Source organism: Streptopelia decaocto (genome assembly GCF_964273445.1).
Source record: "Streptopelia decaocto genome assembly, chromosome: 12".
NCBI lineage: Eukaryota > Metazoa > Chordata > Aves > Columbiformes > Columbidae > Streptopelia > Streptopelia decaocto.
The window spans coordinates 400752-427578 of NC_138667.1; the positions used below are offsets into that span (position 1 = coordinate 400752).

A 26827-nucleotide genomic window follows, 5' to 3' on the forward strand; every position below is an offset into this window, starting at 1 on the left:
ACCTGCTGGCTCGTTCCCGCTGCCCGGGCAGGGGAAGCGCCCTCGGGCTGCGCAGGGCTCCGCGCCGCTTCCGCGGGCAGCGGCGCTGCCAAACCGCTGCGCAACGCCGCCGAGCTGGGCGGAGCGGAGCCGGGCTGCAACCCCCAACCGGACTGCAACCCCCAACCGGGCTGCAGCCCCCCGGCCGGGCTGAACCCCCCCGGCCTGGGAGCACCCCCTCGGCCGGGCTGCACCCCCCCTCGGCCGGGCTGCACCCCCCCCCGGCCCGGCTGCACCCCCCCCCGGCCCGGCTGCACGCAGCCGCCCTCCCGGCGCCCCGGGCGGGCCCGTCCGCGGGGCTGAGGCTGCTGCGGCGCGGGGCTCCGCGCCTCCCTGCGCGCCCGCGGTGTGTGCGCGGGCAGGACGGGCTTTTCCGCGCTCCCGGCCCATGCGGCGGCCGGGCCGGGCCGGAGCGCTGCGCGGTGCCCCCGGGCCGGCAGCGGAGCATGGGCCCCGGCCGGCCGCCCCAGCCCCGCAGCGAGCCCCTCCGCCTCCGCCATGTAGGCTACCCGGGCACCGCCAAATCCTCATGGACTGAGGAGGGGTTCCGTTATTTTGTTCCTTATTATTTTTTAATTTTTCTTTCATTTTTAAGCTTTGTATGGTTTTATTTTTGTGTGTGTTTCGTTATTTTTTAACTGCCGTTTCGGAAGATGAAATGCTTCTCGCGCTACCTGCCTTACCTCTTCAGACCGCCCTGCGCCATCCCCTCCGCCAGCTGCCACGCGGAAGGTACGCGGGGTGTGCGCGGGGGCGGGGGCAGAGCCCCGCAGAGCCGGGCGTGCGGGGAGCGGCCGCTGTTGGCTGTTTGTCGCGGGAGGAGGCTGGGAAGGCAGAGAAGGCGGCCCGGGGGGCGCCTGGAGGGTTAGCATAAAATGACTTTGTTTATTCCTGCCAATGCTTCTTGGTTTACCGTTAACTCTGCACTAATTGATAAGAGAAACAAGCAGCAGGACCGGCTTAAGGAAGACTTTCTACTTACGGTGCTGCACGCTTTGCAGGTTTATGTAGTTTGTAAATATGGCCCTTAATTTATCTGTGTATTCCCGATAAAATGGAACAAATCGTGTCTCGCACTTCCTGCGCTTGGTTACCCGTGCCCTGCCCGTCGTTCCGTAAAGCCTGTTTTCGGGTCTCAGCAAACAGCTCTGCAGCTCTTTGTGCGGAATGAAACCTCAGCAGCGGCTGAACTTCGTGTTCAGGGAGGGCGCAGTGGAGAAAGCGCCTCGGGCGGTGGACGTGATGTGATGAGCAGGCAACACGCTGATTTCTTTGCTGTGACCTGTTCTTGCTCATAGGCATCCAGAGTTGCCAGTCCTCCTCACAGCAAGGCGTGTGGCTCAGGATGCAGCGTAGTCCCTGTGTTTTGGGAGTGTTTGAAATACCGACTGCCTCGGGCGCACCAGCGCAGCCCGTGGGACACTCGCACGTGGGTCAGCGCCGCGTGTTTGAATTCAGTCCCGCTCAGCAGCACGTGGGAACACGCTTGTGTCCCTTTGACCTTAAAGGTGCACTTGTAGCTTGGCTGAATAGTAGCAGTTTGACAGAATTTTAGCCCCCAGTACTATCTTTTGGACCCTGATTGCTACTCCTGAACTGTAGCTGAAGAGGAATATTGCTGGAGAAGAGCATTTCTGCACCTGTTACTTAAGATGCAGACCAGCTGTTTGGGTCTGCCTGTTCCCACTGGTGTGCGTTGGAAATGGATCTGATGTATCTTTGACGTGGGATGTGTGCTGTGGGCTTGCTGTCATTTATTATCGGCTGGAGAAGGGTCAAACAGCAGAGGGACTGGGGCCTTAACAGGAGCGTGTGTGTTGGTGTTGGGTTTGCTGAGGACTGAGCGGGCTGCACCTTTACAAAGCAGAACAAGTTGGGACAGACACGTTTGTACTGATCAGAGTCACTGCCTATTTTTTTAAATGTGAGCTTTTTTAAAAAATTATTTCTGCAACATGTTCAACTCAAGGATATCACCAATCATTTAGAGCCTCAGCTAAGTAACCCTCAGAAAAGAGCCTCTGAATTAACCAAACGGTATCTCTTCCTGCAGATAGGGAGCGAACACAAAGCTGGGAAGCGAGTTCTCGGGGGTGATGCCGTTGCCAAATCTGCGTCACACGTGTGTTTTCTTTCCAGGTTGCAAACAGGACCGTGTTTCTGCGCACTCTTCTCAGCAGGGTTTGCAATGTTAGTTGTTCTGCAGAAGTATGCAATTGTTTTGGATACTTTAATTGATACTTTAATTATTTTGGATACTTTAATTGATATTTAGGCATGTAATAGTTATTGCCTGTCCTTAGAATCCGTTGTTGTGCTCAGGAGATCTTTAGCTGTGTTCCTAATTTGACGGGCCAACAACTCGAGTACATTTTCGATAATTTCCAGATTTGGTTCACGTTGAGTTAGGCTGAAGGTTTTGCACCATTTTTAGTTTACGCTGAGAAGTGTAATGAATAATGAAACCTGTCTTTAAGCAGACTGATTATTGCCTGAATAGCTTGAGATTCACAAGATTTGGCGTCCTTGACAGACCAAAATGTGACTTTCCTTTAAAATAAAGGATTTGGAAGTTATACTGGTAGCCAGAGTATTTGTGTGACTGGTTCCCTGGCTCGGAGAGGCTGCCGAACCGCAGAGCGATTCCTGTGTGGCCCTGACGTAACCGCCGCCTTGTTTGCTCTGAAGCCATTTCCCGTTTTCTGGTTTTTCGCATTTCTCGGTTTGTCCCCGGGCTCTGCTCTGGCCCTTTGGAGGCTCCATTGGGGTGGTGTGACAGCTCTGCTCTGGCCCTTTGGAGGCTCCATTGGGGTGGTGTGACAGCTCTGCTCTGGCCCTTTGGAGGCTCCATTGGGGTGGTGTGACAGCTCTGCTCTGGCCCTTTGGAGGCTCCATTGGGGTGATGTGACAGCTCTGCCCTGGCCCTTTGGAGGCTCCAGTGGGGTGGTGTGGCAGGTCTGCTCTGGCCCTTTGGAGGCTCCATTGGGGTGGTGTGACAGCTCTGCTCTGGCCCTTTGGAGGCTCCATTGGGGTGATGTGACAGGTCTGCTCTGGCCCTTTGGAGGCTCCATTGGGGTGGTGTGGCAGCTCTGCTCTGGCCCTTTGGAGGCTCCAGTGGGGTGGTGTGACAGCTCTGCTCTGGCCCTTTGGAGGCTCCATTGGGGTGATGTGACAGGTCTGCTCTGGCCCTTTGGAGGCTCCATTGGGGTGATGTGACAGGTCTGCTCTGGCCCTTTGGAGGCTCCAGTGGGGTGGTGTGACAGCTCTGCCCTGGCCCTTTGGAGGCTCCAGTGGGGTGATGTGACAGCTCTGCTCTGGCCCTTTGGAGGCTCCATTGGGGTGATGTGACAGCTCTGCTCTGGCCCTTTGGAGGCTCCATTGGGGTGGTGTGACAGCTCTGCTCTGGCCCTTTGGAGGCTCCATTGGGGTGGTGTGACAGCTCTGCTCTGGCCCTTTGGAGGCTCCATTGGGGTGGTGTGACAGCTCTGCTCTGGCCCTTTGGAGGCTCCATTGGGGTGGTGTGACAGCTCTGCCCTGGCCCTTTGGAGGCTCCAGTGGGGTGGTGTGACAGCTCTGCTCTGGCCCTTTGGAGGCTCCAGTGAGGTGATGTGACAGGTCTGCCCTGGCCCTTTGGAGGCTCCATTGGGGTGGTGTGACAGCTCTGCTCTGGCCCTTTGGAGGCTCCATTGGGGTGGTGTGACAGCTCTGCTCTGGCCCTTTGGAGGCTCCATTGGGGTGGTGTGACAGCTCTGCTCTGGCCCTTTGGAGGCTCCATTGGGGTGGTGTGGCAGCTCTGCACTGACCCTTTGGAGGCTCCATTGGGGTGATGTGGCAGCTCTGCCCTGGCCCTTTGGAGGCTCCATTGGGGTGGTGTGACAGCTCTGCTCTGGCCCTTTGGAGGCTCCAGTGGGGTGATGTGACAGGTCTGCTCTGGCCCTTTGGAGGCTCCAGTGGGGGTGGCGTGGCGCTGAGGATGTTTAATCACTGATGTTTGAGCTGATTTTAAAGCTTAGCTCAGAGGTGCCCTTAAGGTAGAGGGTTAGCTTTTTAGGGGTCTTAAACATGAAAGCTCAGCCAGAGGCACCTTAAAACTAAGCTCTGTACCTTAGGGGCACCTCTAGGCTGAGCTTTTGACCTTTGGAATATTTTTGAGTGATGCACGTAAAAATAATTATTTCCTTATACACTCCAGACAGCGGATTCTTCTCCGGGTGACCACAGAAAGTATGTTTGGGTTTTACCTCTTGTTGTATTTAGATCAGTAGAACAGGCCAATTAACTAAGTAAAGGAAAGTCTGCTTGGGAAGTGTTTAAAATGCATTTTAAAGCTCCTCATTGCAGAAGATAAGCGGTGGAACGGAGCAGCCGCGGGGACCCGCTGGTGGTTCCTGGCTGCTCTGGCTGCCCTTGGGCTCCACTCGACGTTTGCAGAGCAAACCCTGGCCCGGGTGCTGGAGGGATCTCGGTGTGGCCGGACCCCGCAGCCAGGAGCCCGGCCTGAGCCTCAAATAGCCAATCTTCTGTTAGTTCTTTTTCCAAGACTTTGTTATTATGGCACCACTTACACTTACCATTAGTCTGCCAGTTTTGTCCCAGCTGGGGTGGCAGGAGGATTTATTTTTGTGGTGAGTCGTTCCTATGTCTTCGACCCCAGTTAATCAGGCGCTGGCAGTTGGGAACTTCACTGGAGTCCTGTATTACCCTGGAGTAAAACCCACATAAATTAAATATAGAGCAGCACTAATACTACAGAATGGTGTGTGCATTAGAGGTACAGTAACATTGTTAAGCATGCAAATACGGTTTGGTGTAACTAATAGTCCATAATTACATGAAGAGAAGCCATTAGTTTAAGGCTGATGGAGGAGAACACTGAGTTCAGATTGAGCTTTCTGCAATAATTGCATTTCCTGATTTAGCTGTTCTTGAACTTCTCAGTCTGAATGCCATATCAGCCGTTGCTTTTTAGGGAAGAACATCAGACTTGCTCTAATCTCAGTTCTTACATTAATCAGAACTTGCCCCATGTGCAGAATCCAGCCGCCTCATCTGTTCTTTCCGTACAGCTTTTGAAGGCTCCGCCCGTTAAACCCGCGCTGAGGTGCGGGCTCTGCCGCGGACGTGGGAGCAGCCGCGGCGCGGACAGGGCGCCGTGCCCGCTCGTTCTGCCGCTGCCGCCGTCCCGCGTGTTGCCGGGCCAGGGGGCCTGGGGACCGCGTGTGACACGGCCGGGCTGTGGGACGCTCCCCGGGCGCTGCTGCTGCCCGCTTTGCCAGCAGAGCCCGCCGCCCGCGCCGCGTCCCGCCGCTAACGCCGGGAGCTCCTGCCCCCCGCCCCGGCCGTGGCGCCGCTGGCGGGGGCGCAGCCCGTGCTGCCGGGGACGGGAACCCCCGCTCCGCCCGGCCCGCTCCGCCCGGCCCGCTCCCCTCGGCTCCGGGGCGGGTGCGCTCCCGCCGGCCACCGGGCGGGGGCGGTGCCGGTCTTGCTGCTGGGGCCGGTATTGGGGCCGGTGTTGATGCTGGGGCCGGTACTGGTGCCGGTATTGGTACTGGGGCCGGTATTGACGCTGGTGCCGGTACTGGCAGCCGGCCGTGGGGGCCCGGAGCGGGGCGGGGAAGGGCTCCGGGCCGCAGCACCCGAGGGCTCCTCTCCCCGCTGACACGCGGTGCAGGGGCACCGGGCCCCGTGACCGCCGCCGAGCGCCGGGACACCGCCCGCGTGGGACGGGCGGGCTGGGCTCCGGGGGCCCGCTCCGGAGGGCCCGGTGGGCGGCGCTGCCCGGCGGGGCTGCGGCCGGGGTCGCGCTCCTGCCCCGCGCTCCTGCCCCGCAGCCCCGGAGCCCCGCCGCGTGGCCACAGCGCTGAAGCGGCTTTCCTCTTTAATAACAACGATTGGTGCCGAGGGGGTCTTATCAAAACCACTTCAATTGTAGGTGTTCCATCCTATCATCAGATTTTGAAACTGATTTTTCTTCTCCCCCAGGTTTTGTTGGGAAGTTGTCCCCATCCCACTCTTTTGCTGATCAGCAATCCCAGCGCAGCCATCCAGTGCAATGGTTTCCTGCAATTTTTCATGTAAAACCAGCGCCAGCTAAAGAAAGAGCCGAATTCAGAGCAAATTTCCAAGGCTCTAGAGATATTTCTGTTATGTGACTGTATTCCACTCGCTACAGATGGGTTCAGCTGTAGCTTGCCAGAGTTCTCGTGTCATCTATTTTTAGTTAGTGCTTAAATCAGCACAAAGGTACCTTCTGTCATCCCTCCCACTCTGAAGAGACCTGATTGAGGTTGCAGGGCTGCACAGCTCGAAATGCTTTGGCGTGGGAGGGAGGGAGAGCAGCTGGCCGGGAGGCTGAGCGGCAGAGCAGATCTCAGTCTGTGGATGGCTCCAAGTGGGGTTATTTTAAGCACTTTTGGGGAAGGTAGGATGATGAGTATGGTCAGGATGACCTACTGTGAGAAGAACCATAGAAGTTGTCTTTATTTATTGTCCCCGTCACAGGCAGCTTTGCCCACATGTCGGTGGGGTTGCTGGGTCTGTCCTTGTGCCCGGTGCCCATGGCGAGGCCGCGCGTTCCCCCGGCGCCGCGGGCTGCGTTCGGCACTGACCACGCGCGGCTCCGGACTCTGGTCAGCCCGGGGCGTTCGGTGTCCTGGGCTGGCAGAGCGGATGGTGAATACCCAGCAGCTTCTCCACCTTTGCACGTTCTCTCCACTGAACCACCCAGCAGTGTCACAAATTACTGCGCTGGCAGAGGTCGTGAAGGGCCACGAGCCCACCCGGTGGACTCAAAGAAAACATTCACAAAAGCAGCAGTGCGAGGTTTAACCTTTCTCCTCTCTGTAGGCAGCTTTGCTGAAGCAAGGTTGCCAAAATGTCTCAGAAATTGCTTCAATGTTTTGATGTTGTGGTGAAGCTGCTATACACAAGACCCTGTTCTTACCGTGAAAGCCTTATATTACACCAGTGACTATCTGACAGCAACCCAACAAATTGTGTTTGATACTATACTAAAATCATTTTCTAATGTGGATTATAAAAGAAAAACAGGCTGTCGTAGGCTGATCTTGCTATATTTGGGAAATAAATGCACTATCAGCTTTGTAAAGCCATATGGTGGATTTATTCACAATCAGCAGTTCCTTTCAAATGCAAGTTCATGGCATCGAGTGGTACATTTTCAGGATACAGCTCAGCACTCTTTCCTTTTCCCAGGGGGTGATTTGGTCAGCTGGCTGTGGTTGTTCACCGCCTCTTGTCCGGGCAGCCTGTGCTCAGCAATATAATTAATCACTTACATAGTGAGTTCTTACAAACTCCCGTGCACTTCACCATCAGTTTTTGGCCCTGCACATGTTTGTTTCTAGTGCTGCTGGCTGCCTGGTTTTTCCTCCTTCCCGTGCAGTGTGTCATAGCGATGTGGCTCTTAGGGCTCGGTTTCCTCTGGAAAAGGGCTTGTAAGCCCATGCCTGGAGCATGTGTCTGTGTGGCCACCAGAGCCGCTCTCTTCCGTTGCTTCTGGCACTTGCTGCTGCTCCATCAGCTGTGGCCAGGGCCGGGGGGCTGGGAGGCACCGGGGACACACGACATCGCGCGGTGCCTGTTGGAGCGGGACGGTCTCAGCCGAGGGAGGGGAAATGGTGAGAAAGCCACAGAACAGTCGCAGGGATGGTAGGGCAGTAGTTCACCGTCACTGTGCGTTTGTTTGGCAGTGTGATGGAGCCCAGTGGGGCTTCCCCTGGGGTGCAGAGCCCCCCCTGCAGTTTTCTTCCCTTGGATGTTCCTTCTCAGGGCGATGGGGTGTCCGTGCAAACATGCTCATCCGTGCAAACACGCTCATCCGTGCAAACACACAGATGCACGTGTGCGGTCCCTGTCGGTACAAGCTTGCATGCTGGTGGTATTTCTCTTTAATCCGGTTTCTTAGTAACCTCCCTGAATTGGAAATTTCACAAGAAAACCAATGCATTCAAAAGCAGGAGCTGATGAGAAGGCTTCCCTTTTATTTTTGCCTTGGTTTTGCCTTTAAAGTAAATGTTTCTGAAATGAAAGAATAAGCAACTCACAAGCAGATGGCAACAGACCCACCATGCTAGCCCATGAAGAGAAGCCATCGGGGGTGTTTTTTGACATGCTGCCATGTAGTTAGATGTTGTTCTGTTGAAAGAGGCTCATTGACCTGACTGTTTAACCTGCCGACACTTGGGCTTCTCTCCATCCACACTGTTAATCTGAAGTCACAGGTGACAGAATAATTGGAGAAGAAAACAAATAACCTGATTGATTAAAAGCAGGAGCAGCGTAAGAGCAGAAGTGTTTGTTGCCTGGGGTAAACAGAGGCTGTTGCGTTCCCTGTCCGGTCCCTGTCCCCAGTGTCCCGTGTGTCCTGTCCCCTGGCACCACCGCGGCCGTCGCTGCCGTGTCCCCCGCACGAGGCCCTGGCGTGCACCGGGGGTCCGGTTACAATCTTCTGCTGCTTGGGCTGCCCCCACACCTTTATCTTCTCCTTTTTCTGCTGATTTTGTAATTTGTTAAGGGCAGTTGTCCTTGAGAGGAGAAGCACTGCAGGTCTGCTGTGCTTGCCATCACTCTCTTTGTTGTCTAAGCTTAAAAGCCATAAAATTCACACTGGTGAAATTTTGTGAGTGTCAGACTGGGAAGAACTGGGAGAACGGTCCTGATAGGATGTCATGGCTGTGTTTTTCTGGCACAGGTTATTTGAGGTCAGGAGCGAGGGGAACATCGCACTTGTACTCTTGACATTTTGTTCCGTAGATCTGGGTTTCGGGAAAACGGAGCAGTGCAGCCCCTGCGTTGTGGGGGAAGTTCTGCACGAGGGCGCGCGGACAGACCCGAAACAGACGCTGCAGGACTGTGCCCGGCTCCGTCTGCTGCTGTGCCGGGGGCAGAGGCCGCGGAGCCGCAGCGAGGGCTGCGCTGGGGCCGAGACGTGGGACCGGGGGCTGCGGGGCTGCGGTGCAGGGGTTGCAGTGTGGGGGCTGCAGGGGCTGCAGTGCTGCAGGGGCTGCAGTGCTGTGGTGCTGTAGGGGCTGCGGTGCTAGGGTGCTGTAGGGGCTGCGGTGCTGCAGGGGCTGCGGTGCTGTAGGGGCTGCGGTGCTGTGGTGCTGTAGGGGCTGCGGTGCTAGGGTGCTGCAGGGGCTGCGGTGCTGTAGGGGCTGCGGTGCTGCAGGGGCTGCGGTGCTAGGGTGCTGCAGGGGCTGTGGTGCTGCAGGGGCTGCGGTGCTGCAGGGGCTGCGGTGCTGCAGCTGCAGGGGCTGCGGTGCTGCAGATGCAGGGGCTGCGCTCAGGTCCTGCCACAGCGGTCAGCTGTGCTGCACACACACAGTCGGGAGGGAGATGCTAATGTGTGTGAACTCAGGGCAGTCATGTCAATTATACTATTCAAATGTCTTCTTAAAATTAGCACCATCGCTTGTTTCAGGGCAGCGATTGTGGTGAGGCTGCGTGCAAGCTGACACCCAGTTTTGCATATTTATTGCATGAAGAATGTGGCGTTCAGTGTCTCATGCCTGAGAACTGCACTGGATGTCCAGAGGACGCGCCGATGGATGGATGATGCTCATGCTGATGAGTCAATTACTCTTCATGCACAAATGTTTCTTCATTTAAATGTTCAGAAATAATTTAAAAACATGACAAGAATTAAATCAGTTTTGTTTATCAAATTGGATTAAAGTAACTGTGTTCCCACATGGATGGGGGCAACTGGATTTCGTGTTACTTTGCCTGTTGTTCCGGTCTCATCTTGGTGGGGGTAGTTGTACGGTTTAGGAAGCAATGTTTTGTAAAGGAGAATAACAAATCTCAATGGGCGCATCATCGCGTTTCCCCGCAGACGTTTGTCTCGGGTCCGAGCTGCTGTCACGCGGAACTCGGGAGGAGGCGCTGGGAGGGGCGGGTGCTGGTGTGACCGGGCAGCGCCGGGTCTGTCCGGACCGGCCTTGGAGGTTTCTTTCCCTCAGGCATTTTATAACCTGTTTAACATAACACAGTCGGTTGTCTTGTTTGCTGAATACTTAACAGATGGATTTGTGGTTTTCGTAATTACTATATGAACATTAATAAGATGTGATATCTTTTATTAATTAACAGTTTTCCACATGTGTTTTTCTGAATGACATGAAGTAGATGATATGTAAATATTGGTGACATACAAATATTAGTTTTACAGCATTAGCACTGGGAGAAGTCGTGCGAACTTTTGAGGCTCCCGATGGTGTCCTTTTGTACTCTTCCCTGAGCTGTACTTTGTAATCACTGTCCAGTGTAGTGCCATGCTGGTTTTATGTTCCGTTGAAGGTTGGTATCTCAGTGTAAAGGGAGCACAGACCCAGCCGGTGTCCTAAGCCGTTCTCTATATTTATCCTGCCTACGTGCTGTTCTGCCATCCCATTTATATTCTTGTATGATGCTCACATCCCATCTTTCTGGAGGTTTCCAGAAGCGGGTGCAGCCGTTTCTGGGAGCTATTGCCGTGAAACGGCCGAAGAGCAGATGGAAACCGATTCCTGTTGTCCTGGGGCCAGCGAGGGGCTGGGACCGCGGGGCTGGTTTGCACGAGGGAGACCTCGGTCACCCCAGCCCTTGTGCTGGGCTCCAGAAACGGGGGCTATTTCTGTTGTGTAGTGGGGCAGCCCCTTCTGTTTCGTGGGGACGGACGGGTCCCAGGCGCACACACGGGACGGAGCCCCCAGCGCCGCGTGGCCCCGAGCTGCCGTCGTACCAGGGGCACCTGGAGGTGCCGTGGAGGAGGAGGAGGGTGCAATGGGAATGCTGAATTTCAGGCGTTGCGGAGGAGGAAGGTGGTGGGGCCGAGGCGGGAGGACGGGCTGTGCCGAGGGCCGTGCCGCAGGGCTGGGTCATGGGAAGCAGCCTTACTGCTTGAATTTCGGACCATGTGCATGTAAGAAATGCTGAGCGGGAAAAGCGTAGCACTCCCTGACCCTCTGTTAATGCTTATATGCTTCCAACAGGAACACAAATAATGTAAGCTGAAAGGTTCCATTGTGAAGGGCTTCATTTTATAGGACGATGTAGTAAACAGGTCGTATCATCGGGTGATGACGGTGTGCAAAGGCCGGTGAGACACGAGCGTGGCGCAGTGCCCGGGGTGCAGCCGCTGTCTCCCGCGCTCCCGCCGGGTGTCCGGGCTCCGGCGCGGGCGGGAGCGCCACGGGCGCCCGGTGCTGCGGCTCCGGTGGGACCCGCGCCCCGCGCCATGGGTGCCGCTGGCTCACAGCGCGTCATGGGCACTGCTGGTGATTTTTCCCATACCAAAATAGTTTCACGTTTAGAACACGTTCCAGGCTAAACGGAGCGTGGCGGGGCTGGGTTCAGGCTGGCTCGCGGTGATGTTCACTGCCAGCAGCCTGAGCCGTGCCAGGGCAGCCGGCAGGGACGTGGTGCCAGCTCCACCTGTGCTGGCTGCTGCTTTGGGACTGTCACTGAAAACCGACAAGCTCCTGCGAATGCTGACACAGCCTGCAAGCAGCTCAGCGCCGGCAGCTCCTGGCTGGCCGGTGTTCAGTGGGGCAGCCAGCAGCTGCTTTGCTTCGCCTCACCCCGCTGAGCATCGTCCGCCAGCCCGGTTCTGACCCCACGGCCGCCCTGCGACGGCGGAGCCTCCGCGGTGCAGCCCGGGAGCGCTGCTCCGCCACGCAGGGAATTCATCCTGTCTGACTCATTAGCTGTTGTGCTTTCCATTTTACAAGGGTGGCTGAGCTGCATCCGGGTGTTCTCTGCTAGGTGACATTTGAGGACAAGCAGAATGATTTTTATAGAGTAATAATCCCAGCACCAATTCGCAATGCCGTAGAACTTCTTGTGCTTGTGTTACAAGACACAGGCACCTGGTTAAATTTGTACCATGATTTCATTACTTTTTGATGTAGTCCATGTTCAAATTAAATTAAGGCAGCAGAGTAACTGCAGTTCAGGATATAAGATTCAGAATGACCCAGATGTGTTGGTGCCTCATATTGGCATCCATCCTTTCAAATAAAATCCACCTTTGGAGCCATAAAGAATTTGACATATTTAATGCTAATTTAACAGAAATATATGCTAAATAGTCATTCTCACAAATAATATCTCATGGCAGGACAGGTGGGGAGGTCCGGGACGTGTGGGGAGGTCCGGGATGTGTGGGGTGGTCCGGGACATGTGGGGTGGTCCAGGACACGTGGGGAGGTCCGGGATGTGTGGGGAGGTCCGGGATGTGTGGGGTGGTCCGGGATGTGTGGGGAGGTCCGGGATGTGTGGGGAGGTCCGGGATGTGTGGGGTGGTCCGGGACGTGTGGGGAGGTCCGGGATGTGTGGGGAGGTCCGGGACGTGTGGGGAGGTATCTGAGCGCTCAGTAGGAGACAAACGTGGCTTTTTTCTGCGCTCGAGCTGCTCCCGATTTCTCCACGTTCACCTCAGACGGTGCAGCCGACGGACAAGCCCTTTGCACACTGGTGCTCGTTGGGTGTTCAGTAGCTTCCCAGGCTTTTCTTTTAATTATTACTGTGATGTGCGATTGTCGTCTCTCCGGTGCAATTTATTTCTGCCTTTGCCTTGATTACTGAAACTTTTTGAGCAGGAGAGCGATGGATGAGAACCGGGTTTTGGCAGCCGGTCGACACAGACGTGCACGTTCACACAGACGTGCGCGTCCATACACACGTGGGCATCCACCCAGACGTGCGCGTTCACACACAGACGTGCGCGTTCACACAGGTGTGTGTTCACACAGACGTGCACGTTCACACAGGTGTGTGTGTTCACAGAGACGTGCGCATTCACACAGATGTGTGCGTTCACACAGACGTGCGCATTCACACAGATGTGTGCGTTCACACAGACGTGCGCGTTCACACAGATGTGTTCACACAGATGTTGTGTTCACACAGATGTTGTGTTCACACAGATGTGTTCACACAGTTGTGTGTGTTCACACAGATGTTGCGTTCACACAGATGTGTGTGTTCACACAGATGTTGCATTCACAGAGATGTGTGCATACACACAGATGTGCGTTCACGCAGATGTTGCGTTCACACAGATGTTGCGTTCACACAGATGTTGTGTTCACACAGATGTGTGTGTTCACACAGACGTGCGTTCACACAGATGTGTTCACACAGACGTGCGCGTTTGCGGCCCGGCTCAGAGGAGCTGTTCTCAAGCAAAACCTGCTCCTTAGCATAGACTGTGCTCAACTGGTTCTGATGCACTGATGCTGTAACATGTGGCCTTAATCTTCAGAAATGGCAAATCCTATTTACTGTGTAAGCATTTAAGCTAATTATATCTCTGATGTGAGGAACATGTGACAAACAGTTCACACTGTATCCTTTAAAGGACATTGAAGTCTCAGACCCTCATGAGATATTCTGTGCCTCATTCCATTTTTGGGGTATCATATGTGTTCTGCAGTGTATTTAGCAGTAACACAATTTGGTAATACAGACGCAATTAGTATATTATGGCTAGATCATCCCTAAAGGAAGAAATAACGGACAGCAGGGTTTTCCTGCACGCGCTGTGTTTGCATTGCGGTTGCACAGTTACGGTGTTTGTTGCATTATAGGAGTGATTTGGTAAACAGAAACATAGTTTGCGTTCAGAAGAGCTGCGTCTGAAATCAAACCTGAAAACGTGGTTAAGGAAAGTTGTTGTTTCTTATCTGATACATACATGTCCCAGTCTGAACTCGCAGGAAGAGTTTCCGCTCCTTGTTAGCCCCGGCGATCGCAGCGGTTGTCGGCTATCACCGCTTTCTGGAGAGCGGAGAACAGACTGTGGAACCTTGATCATTTAGCACAAGAGCGTTTCTTCTTCCAAATGGTTCTGCTGCAGCCAGAGCTGCTGAGACGTGCTGGCTGCAGCTGGTGCTGCGGCAGCACCGGCCCGGCTGGCGCACGGGGAGCTCTGCGCCGACACCACCTGTCCGGCTCCACAGCAGCGTGCACAGGAGCGCTCCACGTGCAGCGCCCGGCACCGTCCGAGCAGAATCTGTGTCGTTTTGCGCTGAACAAAAGTGTCCCCCGAGCTCCGTGGTAGCTATTGGGCACGTGCAAAGGGAGAGCAGCGTTTGGGCTGGAAAGAAACCGCGCAAGAGTCTCCCAAAGGCAATGAGCGCTGGGTCGGCGGCTCCAATAAAGGGCAAAAGCGGTAAATAGGCAGAGGGAAGCTGCTTTCAGACATCCGCCATTTCTGGTGTAAAATTCTTGGTGGGTAAAGAGTAAAAGTAAAGCAAGGCCTGGTAAGAAGCCCAGGAGCTGGTCAGTGCGGTTGAGGCTCCCAGGGAAGGCGCTTGGAGAGCAGCTGCTCCCGGCCCGGCCGGTGTGGGCAGCGCTCGTTACCGTGCGCTGCTAATCACGGACAGCTTGTACCCGCACCGGGAGCAGTGCGGAGCAGGGCGGGAGGCCAAGGCCGTCAATTATCACACGACCTTTGGGAGGCAGAAGTCTTCGCCTGCTTTGCATTCGATGAACTGGTTCTTCCCGTCGCTGCCCCGCGGTCCTGACCCTTGTTCCCGACCGAGAGGCTGCAGCTCGCCCCCTGCGTCTGACCCGGCTGCTCCGTTTGCTTGATCTTGCTTTAATCCAGTAAAATATTTGTCTTCCTGAAGTCATGCTAATTCAGGTTCATGTGATTGGGACTTCACCCTGGATACGGGTTATAGCTTCCCCAGCTTTCTTATGAGGCTTATAGCTGAAACTGTGAGGAACCGACCGCCTTGGTGCGGTGAGAGCACAGCAGCCTCCTGCCGGGGGTGGAGGGAGCCGAGGGCGTGAGTCCAGACGGGGGGGACGCAGGAGTCTGGAACCTGCCGTGGGGCTCGCACATCCCCAGCGCCCCGTCTGCGAGCCGAAGGACTCAGAGCAATCCCTAAGCACGTGCGGAACGGGATGTGACGAGAGAAATCGTACAAGAGCTCGAGGTGCTTTCCCTCTCAGAACGTTAATTCTGTGATGAGACCTTCACTCAGATCAAAACCGAGGTGCCGCCTTTGGTGCGAGCTGCAGGCGGCCGCGCCGGCGCCGGGCTCCCGCGCCGAGGTGCGCTGAGCGTGGCGCTGCTCCCCTGCGCTGCGGAGTGCGGACAGCGGGGCACCCGCTGTGTTGTGCCCGTAGCTTGGTAAGTCTACAGGCGCTCCTTGGAGAGGGAACCAGAGCTGCCGGCCCTGTCCCCGAGCGGGGACACGGAGCCGAGTGCTCCCGCTGCCACCAGAGCTGCTCCGCGCAGCCCGGTGTCCAGCGCGTGGTGGTGCTGCGCCAGCCATCTATAGGTCACTCTTACAAGTTTGAAATCAAATCTGTTATTTAATAATATGTTGAACAGTTAAGAAAATTAGGCTAGTGTTCTAACCCAGACCAGTAATTATGAAAATAGACTTAGTGCTCATGGGTATGAAGGTAAATTAAATGTGGTGGAAGAAGTTTTCTGCTGAGCATAGAATGGGAGGTTTTATTCAATTATTCTTAACACACTGCTTAGGTCCCCCAGAAACCTGTGCGTGGGAGCTCTTAAACCTGTTCTAATTGAAGCAGGAATCAGTGGAGTGTAAAGTGTCCTGGCTCTTCCAGAGATGTCCAAGTATATGACATGGTAGACACCAGGGGGTTGGAAAACAGTGACAGCTACAAGCTGACCTTCGGCGAATTTAATCTGCAAATGGATTCCTGCTTAGGACAGCTAATGCTTTTAGTTATTGTAAAGGCTCGTTCCTGGATTTTAAAAAGCTGAGAATAAATGGATTTCATGATGCAGCTCCTATGCGTATTGCATAACAAACAGGTGCCTTGTGGATGTATTTAAGTGTTACAGTATATTGAAAAACTTTGCAGGACTTATGAATACATAATCATCATTCTTGCACAATGGGGAAAATAATTCTTCTAGTTAATAAAGGAGAAAGGACTTGGCACTTGTTGAAGTGGATAAACACTGAGGATGGAGCCTGCGGAAAAGAAGGGGAAGGAGGACGAGGGTTTGTGTTTACATTTCTTAGCTAATATTTATAATCATTGCAGGGCTTGTTATTCAGCTGGGCATTGCCTTTTGGCTGACGCTGGCCATCTGGGAGCCCAGGGGAGGATGGATAAGGTAATGTTTCCTTATTGAAAACTGGTATTTTCTGTCATTGGGATTGTTAAGATCGCTCCTGTGTCTTACATGCCATGCACAAGTGCACACCTGCAGGCAACACACGTCGTGGCAGAGGGAGTGTGGTTCCTGGGTGCAGGGCTTGGGCTTGGTTTTAACCTTTCTTTTCCTTCTGTCTCCTCCTGCTGGGGGTCCGGATCCTTCCCTTCCCCTTGGAGATGAGACCACAGAGGTGTCCGCTGGCTGCTCCGCGTCCTGCTGGGCCGTGTTGGGATCTGGTCCCTGCGCGGTGCTGTGCACAAGGAGCTACCAGCGGCACACATGTTCTTTTTAAAGCGTGGTCTTACTGCTGTGCCTCCTTCTGGCCTGCAAGAGAGCGTGGGCAAATACATCTGTGCTCTTTGCCATGGAACCGCGGCCAGGTCCTGTGCCTCGTCACAGGGAGCAGGTTCAGACTAACCCGTGGATCTCACCCACTGCAGCCGAGTGCAGTGTCAGCCACAAACACAATGGTTTGCTTAATTTAAACATGTGCCTGGTGATTATAGGAAGGAACTCACATTCCAGAATAGTTCCATGAAGGCTTTGGGCATGGACACTTCAGGTTCACGCCTGTCTGATGAATGCTTCCAGCTTGTCACATCGGTGATCCCTGTATTGATGAATGGCCTGTGGTGTGATGTGGTTGACTGACAAATCCTTGAAGTTATGTGTGCGTATGAGTGAGCGCTGAGTTCTCCAAGGTGCAGCTTTACAGTGCCTTATATCATCCTCCACGTGACAGCGTGTGGGAAAGCGGCCTGGGGAGGCAGGTGGCTGAGAGCCGGGGGCTTCGCCTTCCTCACGGGGCAGGAAGAGCTTTCCCTCTCTCTGGCCTCCTGTCCGAGGGGACCCACGTGCTCCTCCAGAAGGGGAGCGGCGGTGGCGTGCAGTGCCCTGTCCACCAAACACGCCTACTGGACCTACTGGAGTCCTCCAGCCTTCTCGCTCAGAGATGCGGTCTCCTGCACTTCCCCTGAAATCATCAGCTCCCAAGGAGGAAATGCAGTCCCAGCAGAATAATAACTTAGGCCATAAAATCTTGGACCTTCCCAATGAGATTTTAATTATGATTACAGTTAGGAGAGGAAATAGAGCTGCAGTGCACCACTGTGTTTACGGTGTTATCCAGCATCTTTGTCCATTCCTTCTGCATCTCTTATTTCCCCTCCAGGGCCAGTAACAATAACTCTCCACACTGGTGTGGCACTGGGCTGTCAAGACAGTTCCAACGGTGTGACAGTGTGAGCCTGGATGGGCACACATCTCATCACCGGTGAACTGGCTGCCTCCATGGTCCTTGCTGCATCCCCTGTCCCAAGACACCTGGTCCTTACAAGCTGTGGCTCTTTTTCTATAAATTTCTATAAATAAGGGCCTGGTGTCAGGCTCCGGCTGTGTTCTTGTGTTTGGGGGGCGGGTGGGTTAGGGAGCAGCGCTCCTTCAGGCAGGAGCTTCCTCGGGGGCAGGAGCATCCCCAGGCAGGAGCATCTCCAAGCGGGAACATCCCCCGGGCGCAGGTGCGTCCCGGGCAGGCGCATCCCCGGGGCAGGGGCAGCGCCGCGCTCCGCCCGCCCGGGCCGTGCCGTGCCGTGCGGAGCCGTATGGGAGGAGCCAGCGGGCTCCCCCGCCCCTGCGCCCCCCCCTCCGCCGCCGCATTTCGCGGCCGGCCGCCGCGGAGCAGGGCGCGGGGGGGGATGATGGATCCGCGGCTGCGGCTGCTGACGCCCCGCGCCCGCCAGCCCGCTGTCAATGGAGGAGGACGTTGAGACCCGCAAGATCAGCAGCAGTTTCCTGCGAGACCACAGCTATGCCACGGAAGGTGAGCGAGTGCCGCGGGGCGGCGGCCGCTGCCCGTCCGCAGCAGGTGGGGGCCGCCCTCCCGGTCCCCGGCATCCGCCCACATCCCCCCGCATCTTCCCCGCGGCTCCCCGGGCCGCTCCGGCGGGGCTGCTGCTGGAGCCGGGGCCGGGCGCCGCTCCTCGCCGGCCGGGCCGGGCAGCCCCGCGGCGGTGGCGGGGCCCGGGGCGGCGGTCCCGGAGGGTCCGTGCGGGCTGCGCCGGCCCCGCTCCGGTGACTCAGCAGCGCCGGACCCGCTGGATTCCCACCGCCCTCCCGCCGGGCCGGGCGCCCCCGAGCCGGGCATGCGGGGTCCAGCCCCCCGCACGCTGGGGCCACCGCGCTCGGCCGGGCTGGTCCCTCGGCGGGCGCGGGGGCAGCCGCCCGGTACCCGGCTCGTCGGTGCCGCGGCCGCCGCCGAGCCCGAGAACCGCAGCCGCAGCGCCCTGGGCGCGCAGCCCCGGGCGCCCGGAGCCCCGGCCCTGCCTGGCCCCTCCGGGAGCCTCCGCGCCTTCACCCGCCGCTGGGCGCCTCCAGCGCCTGGGGCGGCCGGCGGGAGCGGGGAGAGCCCGGGCCGGTTCTCTGGCCCTTCCCCGGCGGAGCGGAGCCCGCGGGGCCGGTGCCGCTGCCCGCCGGGCCGGGCGCTGCTGCTGGCTGCTGGGCTCGCTGGGAGCTGCGGGATGCGGTGGGCGGGCGGCTGCAGAACAGGCTTCATTAGCTTGTGACTACATTAGTGGCTTCCGCAGGTAGCGTGTGACTGTGTTCGTGAGGTTGGGAAATACGACAAATACCGGTGCAATTCTTGTTACGGGAGTTAAATAGTTGTCTCAGGGCTGGTTTTCCTACAAGCTTCTGCAAGCAGAAATACGTATTCTGACTTGTGTGTTGCAGAGGTGAGGAGATGCCAAAACTGTGAGACATGGATAATGTCATAGCCCTGGCGAAGCTCATGGGTGCATTTGAACATGGTTTCCCATAATGGCTCGGGGAGCGGGGGAGACCGTGTGGCCATGTTCAGTTCAGGCATTGGAAAGTGAGCTGCAGCCTGCACATGACGCTGCAGCCTGCCACAAAGAGGCAAGCTCCAACAGCCAGGGTGGTGATGGAGGGACGGGGATGTAGCAGCAGCTGCCTCTGCTGCCGTGCCTGGCAGCCAAGGAGCTGGTGACTCCACATCGGCTCCATCACAACCTCCTTTTGCTCCCTTACCTCAGGAGGAAAATGCAGCTGCTGTAAAGCAAAATCAACCTCCCCATCCCTCCCAGTAGCACTGACCCTTTGCATGAAACTTCAGAAAACAGACTCCACACCAGAGAATTTGAACAGGCTTATTAATAGCTTAATTAGTAGCTGAAGAGGCTTTCCCATACTGTTTCATTCTCCTGAGGCTCTAGGGGAAGCCAACATAGAACCAGACTTCAGGAATTTTGTGACTCCAGCACAAGGCTAAAGGAGGGTTTATCTAGTGGAAAAGTCTCTGGCTTGATATGGTAATGGAAAGCTCCGGATAACTGGTGATCCACAGAAAACGGTCACACGGTTTGTGTTGCTTGTGTGTAGCTGAAACGCAAGTGGCAGCCCCGGGACGGGGGGTGTTGCCCCGGGACGGGGGGTGTTGCCCCGGGACGGGGGGTGTTGCCCCGGGACGGGAGGTGTTGCCCCAGGACGGGGTGTTGCCCCAGGACAGGGGGTGTTGCCCCGGTGTGTCCCGGACCTGGCTGCTCTCTTCGGGTGTCTCGTGCTGCAGGGCCACCTCGCACACAGACACATAGACACCACTCTGGCTTCTTCACAACCAGTTTGCCAGCACGGGGGTGGAGGGAACTTTTGGTGGGGAGGGATGGTGCGAGGCGGTTTGGCCAGGATGGGGCTGAGCTTCCTCCTGTACTTCCCAGTCACCTGGCTCGTGTTGCCTTGTGCTGCGGTCCATGGAAGGGTGAACTTGCCATCGCTGCACTTGAACGGCAGCTGTAGCAGCCAGCAAATAAAACATGGGAAAGTAGCTGCCCTGTCGTTACCTGCTGAGAACTCTTGCTGTCCTGGCTGGGAGGGATGGAGGGTTGAAGTAGCCTGCGGTGAGTTTAGCCCCAGATGCCGGGAGGTCTGGGTGTTTTCCAGCTCGAGAGTTCAGTGATAAGATCCACCCTGTGCAGTAATTAGTGGTGAATTTCTCCGAGCTGTAAGCAGGCTTTTTCAGAAGAGTCTTGTGTGTCACACTAGAAAATCACAGCAAAGCCCTCACAGAAATGCAGTAGCCAGAAGTGTTGGTGCAGCAGGGCCCCGGCGGCGCCGGGCGACCCCGCGGCCGCGTGCGGCAGGAGGGACAGGAGGCTGCTTGGCCGTGCCAGCTGGGGTGTCTCTTCACCTCACGCTGTTCAGGGTTTCGGATCTGCCACACACTTGTTCTGCTAGGGGAAGGCTGAATGCACTTGGACATGGTAGATATCACTAGTGGGGAAAGAATCAAGGAAGATAATTTGGTTTTATTTTTTCTGTATGTGAAAGCAGAACATGTCTAAAACGATGTGGTTGGTAACCTGTCATCTGTTTAAAAAAACCCAAAACCCTTCCAAAGCCTGCTCAGAATGTGAATACTTGCTTTGGAAATGAAGGTGTCTCTGCTGTGTCAACTGAGGGAACAAACAGGGCTCCATGATGTGGTTTAGTGAAGTGCTGGTGTCACTTAAATAGGTCTGGTATTTTTATGCAAATGGGGGGTGAGGATGGGGTTTCAAAAGCGCACACTTGACCGCCTCCTTCGTGTGCGGTGCTCGGAGTCCTGCTAATGAAGGAGATGCCGCCCTGGTGCGAATTCCCCTCTGGCTGCCAGGGAGCGCGAAGCTGCAGGGGTTCTGTGCACGTCCCAGGGGCACAGGGTCCAGCTGGGTCGAGGAGCTGGGTGCGCTGGTCTCAGGGCCGTGCCAGTGGGGTTGTTTGCTGGCTCAGACATCGCGGCACGGCCTCAGAATGGCGGGTCTCGTGTGAAGGGTGCCCAGAAAATATGCTCGGTTTGTTCTGCTAAATAAACCCATCTTGATTCGCATTCTGCTGAGTGCCCAGTCAAAAGTAGGACAAATTGAGACTATTTGAATACAAACAAACCGTTTGAGTAGCTTCCACTTTGAGATGTGCTTGCTGGGGAGGTTGAAGGGCCCTTCACCTCCCCCAAGGCTGACCCGTTTCCAGTAGCTTGCCCCAAAACACCCATCTGAAGTCTCCAGGCTGTGGGTGTGACTGTCCTTGTGTAGCATTGCTGTGCTGGGCAGGTCTCTGAGTCCTCTCCGTGGCTCATGGTTGGGCAGATACCAAACGAAGGAGGCACGGTGTGAACGCTGGTTGTGCTCCCTGCCCCGCGGGGCGGCCGCCGTGCCCAGCCCTGCGCTCAGCGGCTGGGGCGCAGGAGCCGTGGCTGCGGTGGCTCAGCCCCGCGGGACAGCACGTCCTGAGGGAGGGTGTTCTGTGTCCGTAGCCACCTGCTCCATGGCAGGGCAGGGTCGCCGGAGAGGGGAGGGATGCTGAGCAGAGAGAAGAGGGATGCTGAGCCGGGGCAGGGGTTATGGCTGCAGTGCTGGCTTGAGGCCGGCGCCAGATTGGCGCTGCCTGTGCACAAGCTGCGAGCTGGGCCGGGAGCATGTCCCCCTTGGCGGGGCGGGATCCTTCTCTCCAGCTCTGTCCCCATCCCCTTCTGATGCTGCCGCTCCAAACGGTGAGCTCGCAGCGCTCAGCCCTACGACAGCTGTGGCTGGGCAACCCTCTTGCATGGAGACATATTCTTTAATCTCCTTGAGGAGTGTTTCCCAAAATGAATAGATTTGCTGTTGAGAAATCTATCATTAAGCCTTCATTTCCTTTTCCTAGTTTAATCCTGTTATGCCCAGCTGTAACCGCCGTGGCTCTCCCAGTTGTTCCCATCCTGCCTCTATCCCCGTCCCGCCGTCGTGCTGCGAGGAGGAGCTCTGATGTCGGTTCCGCTCTGCCCCGACGCCGGGACGTGGCTGTGCCTGTCGCCCCCAGCGCCGCGATGGGGCCTTTGGGTACCCGGGAGCCGTCGGATGCGGGAGCAGCCTCCGCGTGCGGCAGAGCGCGAGTTCAGGTTCTTCTCTTCTGGGAGAGCGAAGCAGCGCGTGCAGTTAACACCCGACCAGCCGGCCGCCTCCCGCCGAGAGCGCGTTCCTCCCGCGGCTCCAGAAGGAGCCTGGGGCTGGCCGCAGCCACAGCCTCGGCTGTGCGGTGCTGGCTCCCTGAAGCTTTTATACTTTCTGGGTCAGTTTGCTAAGAGCTCTCTGTGGGCAGCGACAGCGGCTCTTAAAAATCTGTGTGTAGTGCCCAGAAAAGCCTGAAGTGAGATGTTTTCCCGCAGTGCTGGCCTCAGGGTGAGAGCTGTCGGGTGTTTTTGTTGTCACAAATGATGTGAGTTGCTGTTTGGGGATCATCTGGATTGGGATTTAATAAATCCGGGAACCTCCTTGAAGTTGTTTTATCACATAAGTACTTTGATTACGAAACACGGTCCCATCTTTATGCTTTTTATTTATAAACATGTACTATGTTTAGAGCTCCTTTCCTCTCCCTGAGCCTGTGCTCCAACCAGGTTGGAAGGACCCACGGACACGTCTCCTGTCTAATCTGCGATCACTGCGAGGAGGGCAGTGTAACTCAGCTGTTTGTAGTGCACTGCGTCAAAGCCGCTTTGGGCATTCTTTAATCCAGGGATTAACGGGAGAATAGATGTGCCTGGGGACTCTGTAATCTGGGGATTACGGAGAGGACCAGGAGCAGGTGATGATGCAGATGGGCTGTGCGAGCGCCCATTGCTGGTGATGGCATCTGGGGGGGTGGCACTGTCTGCAGCGCCGGGGCTCGGCGGGTCCCCATCGGGACCTGCTCGCGCTGGGGAAAGCCGGGTCGCTCCCAGCAGCCACCAGCAGCCATGGGGAGTGCTCTGGCTGTCAAACCCGGCGGTGCCCCAGCCCTGCGGCTGTAGGGTCTGTCTGCTCCGGGGACCGGCTGCGTTGGCTGGAAACCCACCCCCGGTGTTCCCGGCCGGCCTGCTGCGGCTGCTGGCACCGGGCAGCCCCGGCCTCGGGTTCCAGAGGGGACTGGGGGGCCCGGTGAAGTGGCGGTGGAGGTCCCAGTGCTACCACAGCAGCTCTCCCCATGCCCCTCCCGTCCTGTCCCCTCTGTGCCTGCCTCTGCTTTGTGTCTCGCCTTTGGCGTGCATGCGGTCTGCAGACCGCCGGTGTCTCATCAGAGGGTTTGCTGGGCAGGTGGGGGATCTCTGTGGGTCACCGGGACCTTGTTGTGCTCGTGCTGCAGGGCTGGCAGGTGATGCAAAGCGTTTAGTGCTCCCGCTCTGTCCCGCAGCCGCCGGTGTGCGTGGGGCCGCGTGTGGTGGCCGGGGCAGAGGCGCAGGGAGCGCCCGGGAAGCGTCTGGGGGTCCGACGGAGCAGCCGGCAGGTGAAGGGGCGACTTCGGAAACCCTCCATGGGATAGTCAACCCTTGTGGTCTTCTGGTATCTGCAAGAAGAGACTGGACAAGGTCTGGAAAGCTGTCAGGTTTACTAAAACAGAGAGACCACCTCTGGCTGGGGAGGCCCCTGAGCTGAAGCTTGTGAGAGGGTGGGAGAATATTGGTGGTAACACGTTATGATGTTGCCTTGTTTGTGTGCATTTCCTGTTGGCTGGAGGTGGAATGCTGGGCTTGGATGTGCTTTTGGTTTGACCCAGTATGGCCTTGCTCCTGGGCAGGGTTCTTGTGGCCGCTTGTGTGAACGAGTCTGCAGACCCCAAACGCCTCCTCCCCAGCGAGCTCCTGCGCCTGGCAGGTCAGCAGGCGCTGGGGCTCAGTGGCGAGTGCCGCGGCAGACCAGGTCATCATCAGCACCGTGGATTGCGGGGTCACAGCAGAGCTGTCCTGCTGCCGGGGGCTGGGTGGTGCTCGGCTGTGGGAACACGCCTTTGTGGAAAAGACCCTTAGAGATAAGTCCCAGCTGCTGGGGCTGCGGGAAGTGCCACTGGTGTGGGCTGGTGGCTCCCGTCACCGCGGTGAGAGGCGTGTACCGGCTCGTGCAGAGGTGGGACCCGCGGAGCGCACACGTAGCGGTGCCGAGGGGTGTTGACGTGGCAGGGTGCTGATCAGGCAGGTTAAAAATAGCAGCTGCTTCCTCCCTGCTCCTCCCGGTCTCGGCTGCGCGGCTGCTAGTGCCGATGTGCTGAGCAGGCACAAAGGCCCGGCTGCAGCCGGCGGTGCCGCGCAGCCCGGTACTGCGGGGAGATGCCGGCGGTGCTGCGCAGCCGTGGGGCTGGAGCAGGGATCTGGGGTGCCCGGTGACAGCGGAGCTGCTGCGCGGCAGGTCTGCCTGGAGCTGGCGGGCAAACTCCAAAGCACCCACTGGCTTCTCGTCTCAGCACCTCTGCACGGTGCTACCGTGACCCGCGGGTGCCCGGCAGCCCTGTGCGGTGGCACCTGAGCTCCTCGCAGCCCTCCCACGTCCCCCCGGCGCTGGGCCCCCACGCAGGGCAGGCCCGGGGCCGGCGCAGGCACGCCGTGCTGCCGGGAAGGCCGGGGGCAACCGTGGCCGTCCTGCCCCAGCACCTGGGCACCGCAGCCCAGGCATGGACACGTGTGTGTTGTTCATGTGTTGTCAGAAACGCTGTGCACAGCTTGCGTCCCTGCTGCCCTTCCCGATAAAGGCGTAATTGAGCCGTCAGACTCAATGTCTCCATTCAGAGCAGTTCTTCCAGCACCAGTTGTTATTTTTCTCGTGATGCCTTGTGAGCCTGATTTCTTGAGGGGAAACGTTTGAGGGTCTTCGAGCGGTTTTGTTCTCCCATAGCAGCTGCAGTCCCGGACGGAGCGGGAGCGGCGCTGCCTCTCCTGCCGTGTGCCGCTGGCGCAAACCGGTGGAACTCGCTCTGCGTGGCGGTGAGCGCGGGGAGTCCTGGGCGCTGCTGTCGTCCCTGACATCCTCGCGTTGTTCCCCGTCAGGTTTGCAGTTGCATCCAGCAGTTAACTGAGCTGGGATGATTTTTTGCTCTGCCCTTGGTAACTGAACGCAGCAGATGGCTTCTGACCTGGGCAAGCTGCAGCCCCTCTGCTTGCCGGTCACCACGTGGACAAGCAGAGTGAGGTGACGAGCGCGTGAAACAGTCGGAGGCAGCACCCTTCATGGTAGCTTTACCTTTTTGTTGAGGCTTCCCTCTAACCTGTGTGTTTTCCATGAGCAGTGCAGGCTTTACACTTCCTAAGTCAGGCTCAAGCTTGTCGGAAGCTCTTGGGCGCAGCGCTCCCCAGGCAGGGCTGGCCCGTCCTCGACCCCGCGTTCTGTGGCGGGTGCTGGCGCTGGCTGGCGGAGCAGCCGTGACCCAGGACGCTGCCGGTGTCTCGTCTCGGGGATGGAGGCTCTGCTCGATTCGTGGAGGAGCCGCTTGGTCCATGCCTGGAGCAGGGGTGAAAGGACCCCGAAGTGGCCGCCCCTCCTCGGTGAGGTACCCACTGCCTGCTGGGGCAGCCACGGTGCTTCTGATGCCTTTTGGTGTGCGGTGAGCAGAGTGACAGCTGCCAGGAGGGACAGACGGGCTGTGACCCCCGGGCTGCTGGGGCGGGAAGGGGAGCCCTCCCTGGCACAGCATCTGGGGACCAGGCAGGTGGCTGTGAGATTCCTCTGGTTTTTCTGGTTTGCTTTGGGTTTTGGTCGTTAACTTCTTAAGCCTCCTGCAATCGAGCCCTCGCCGCAGCTTCAGGTCACTCTGTTCTGGGATAGCTTACAAAGGCAGTACTGTGAGGAGCCCTGTGTACCTTGGGAGGAAAGAAGAACGCAGAACAGCTCAGGAGCTTTTTCTTGCGGGTTTGTCTGCATTGTACAGAATTGCTCTGCAGCCTTTTTGTTTCCTTCACAAACTGTCTCCTTGCTTGCTCGTGTGCAGCGAGTCAGCCGCTCAGCAGCGCGCGATGGACCTAATGCTGTGCTGAAGCAGATCCTGCAAATAGAAATAGAATGACTGAATAGTAATAGAAAAACTGAAATAGGAGCCAGAAACCAAACCAGACAACTAATCTCCCATTTCGATCTTCTCTGTCCTGCATATCAGTTGATTCCCTAGTGCAGTCATAAAAGACAACCATTATCTCAGCTTCCCGAGTCTGCAAACAAATTGCTGTGATTTTCCTACCCTTGGATCAGTCCGTATCCATATTCTCTGAATAACAATAAAATGTTAATGGAGATAAAGACTGTTATCTCCCTCATGTCTATTTTGTCATTGGAATAACAACTTTAAATGTTAAGAGTGCTGAGATTTATAGATGCTAACCTTGCTCAGCAAAAATAAATCATGTTCCATAGTGCACATTACCATTTATTGCTGCTGTATTATCTGAAGCCAGAGTGGGTGTTAACCCTGTGGTAACATCCTCAAAGGGGATTTTAATTAGTTTTGTAATTTGATTTAAAGATTCTATTGGCTGCCTGGTTTGGCCTGCAACTCATTTTAGTGCAGAGTATTGAAGTGGAAACTGCCCCAAAGTGCTCCCCAACAAGTGCGGCAGCAGGAGGAGCCCCAGGTCCTGACACGGTGTCAGGTTCCGCGAACCCAGCCACACACGTGGCTTCCCGAATCTGCTCTTTGCTAAGACCGCTGGGTTTTTTTAAGTGTCATCTTGGTGTTTTCATTCTTACCACAGAAGTCCTCAGTGGCACAGGCGTTGATAGCAAGATGACCACATTTGAGTTGTTATTTAACAGCCGCCAGCCCCGACATGCTGACCCGCTCGGGGACAGCGCCGTGTCCCCATGG

At 56.6% G+C, this 26827-nt stretch overlaps 1 protein-coding gene across 2 annotated transcripts in view; it reads left to right on the plus strand.

Moving 5' to 3' along the window:
* Nucleotides 1-575: 575 nt before the first annotated feature.
* PPP2R2B (protein phosphatase 2 regulatory subunit Bbeta) overlaps nt 576-26827 on the plus strand; it is a 60915-nt gene continuing 34663 nt past the window's right edge. The window contains exon 1 of one of the 2 annotated variants that reach the window (XM_082063543.1): nt 576-771. In XM_082063543.1, coding sequence (XP_081919669.1) covers nt 693-771 — 79 coding nt within the window. In that variant the 5' untranslated portion in view covers nt 576-692. Of the gene's footprint in view, nt 772-17936; nt 18015-26827 lie in introns of those variants that run through there. The other variant, XM_082063544.1, reaches the window with a different exon arrangement.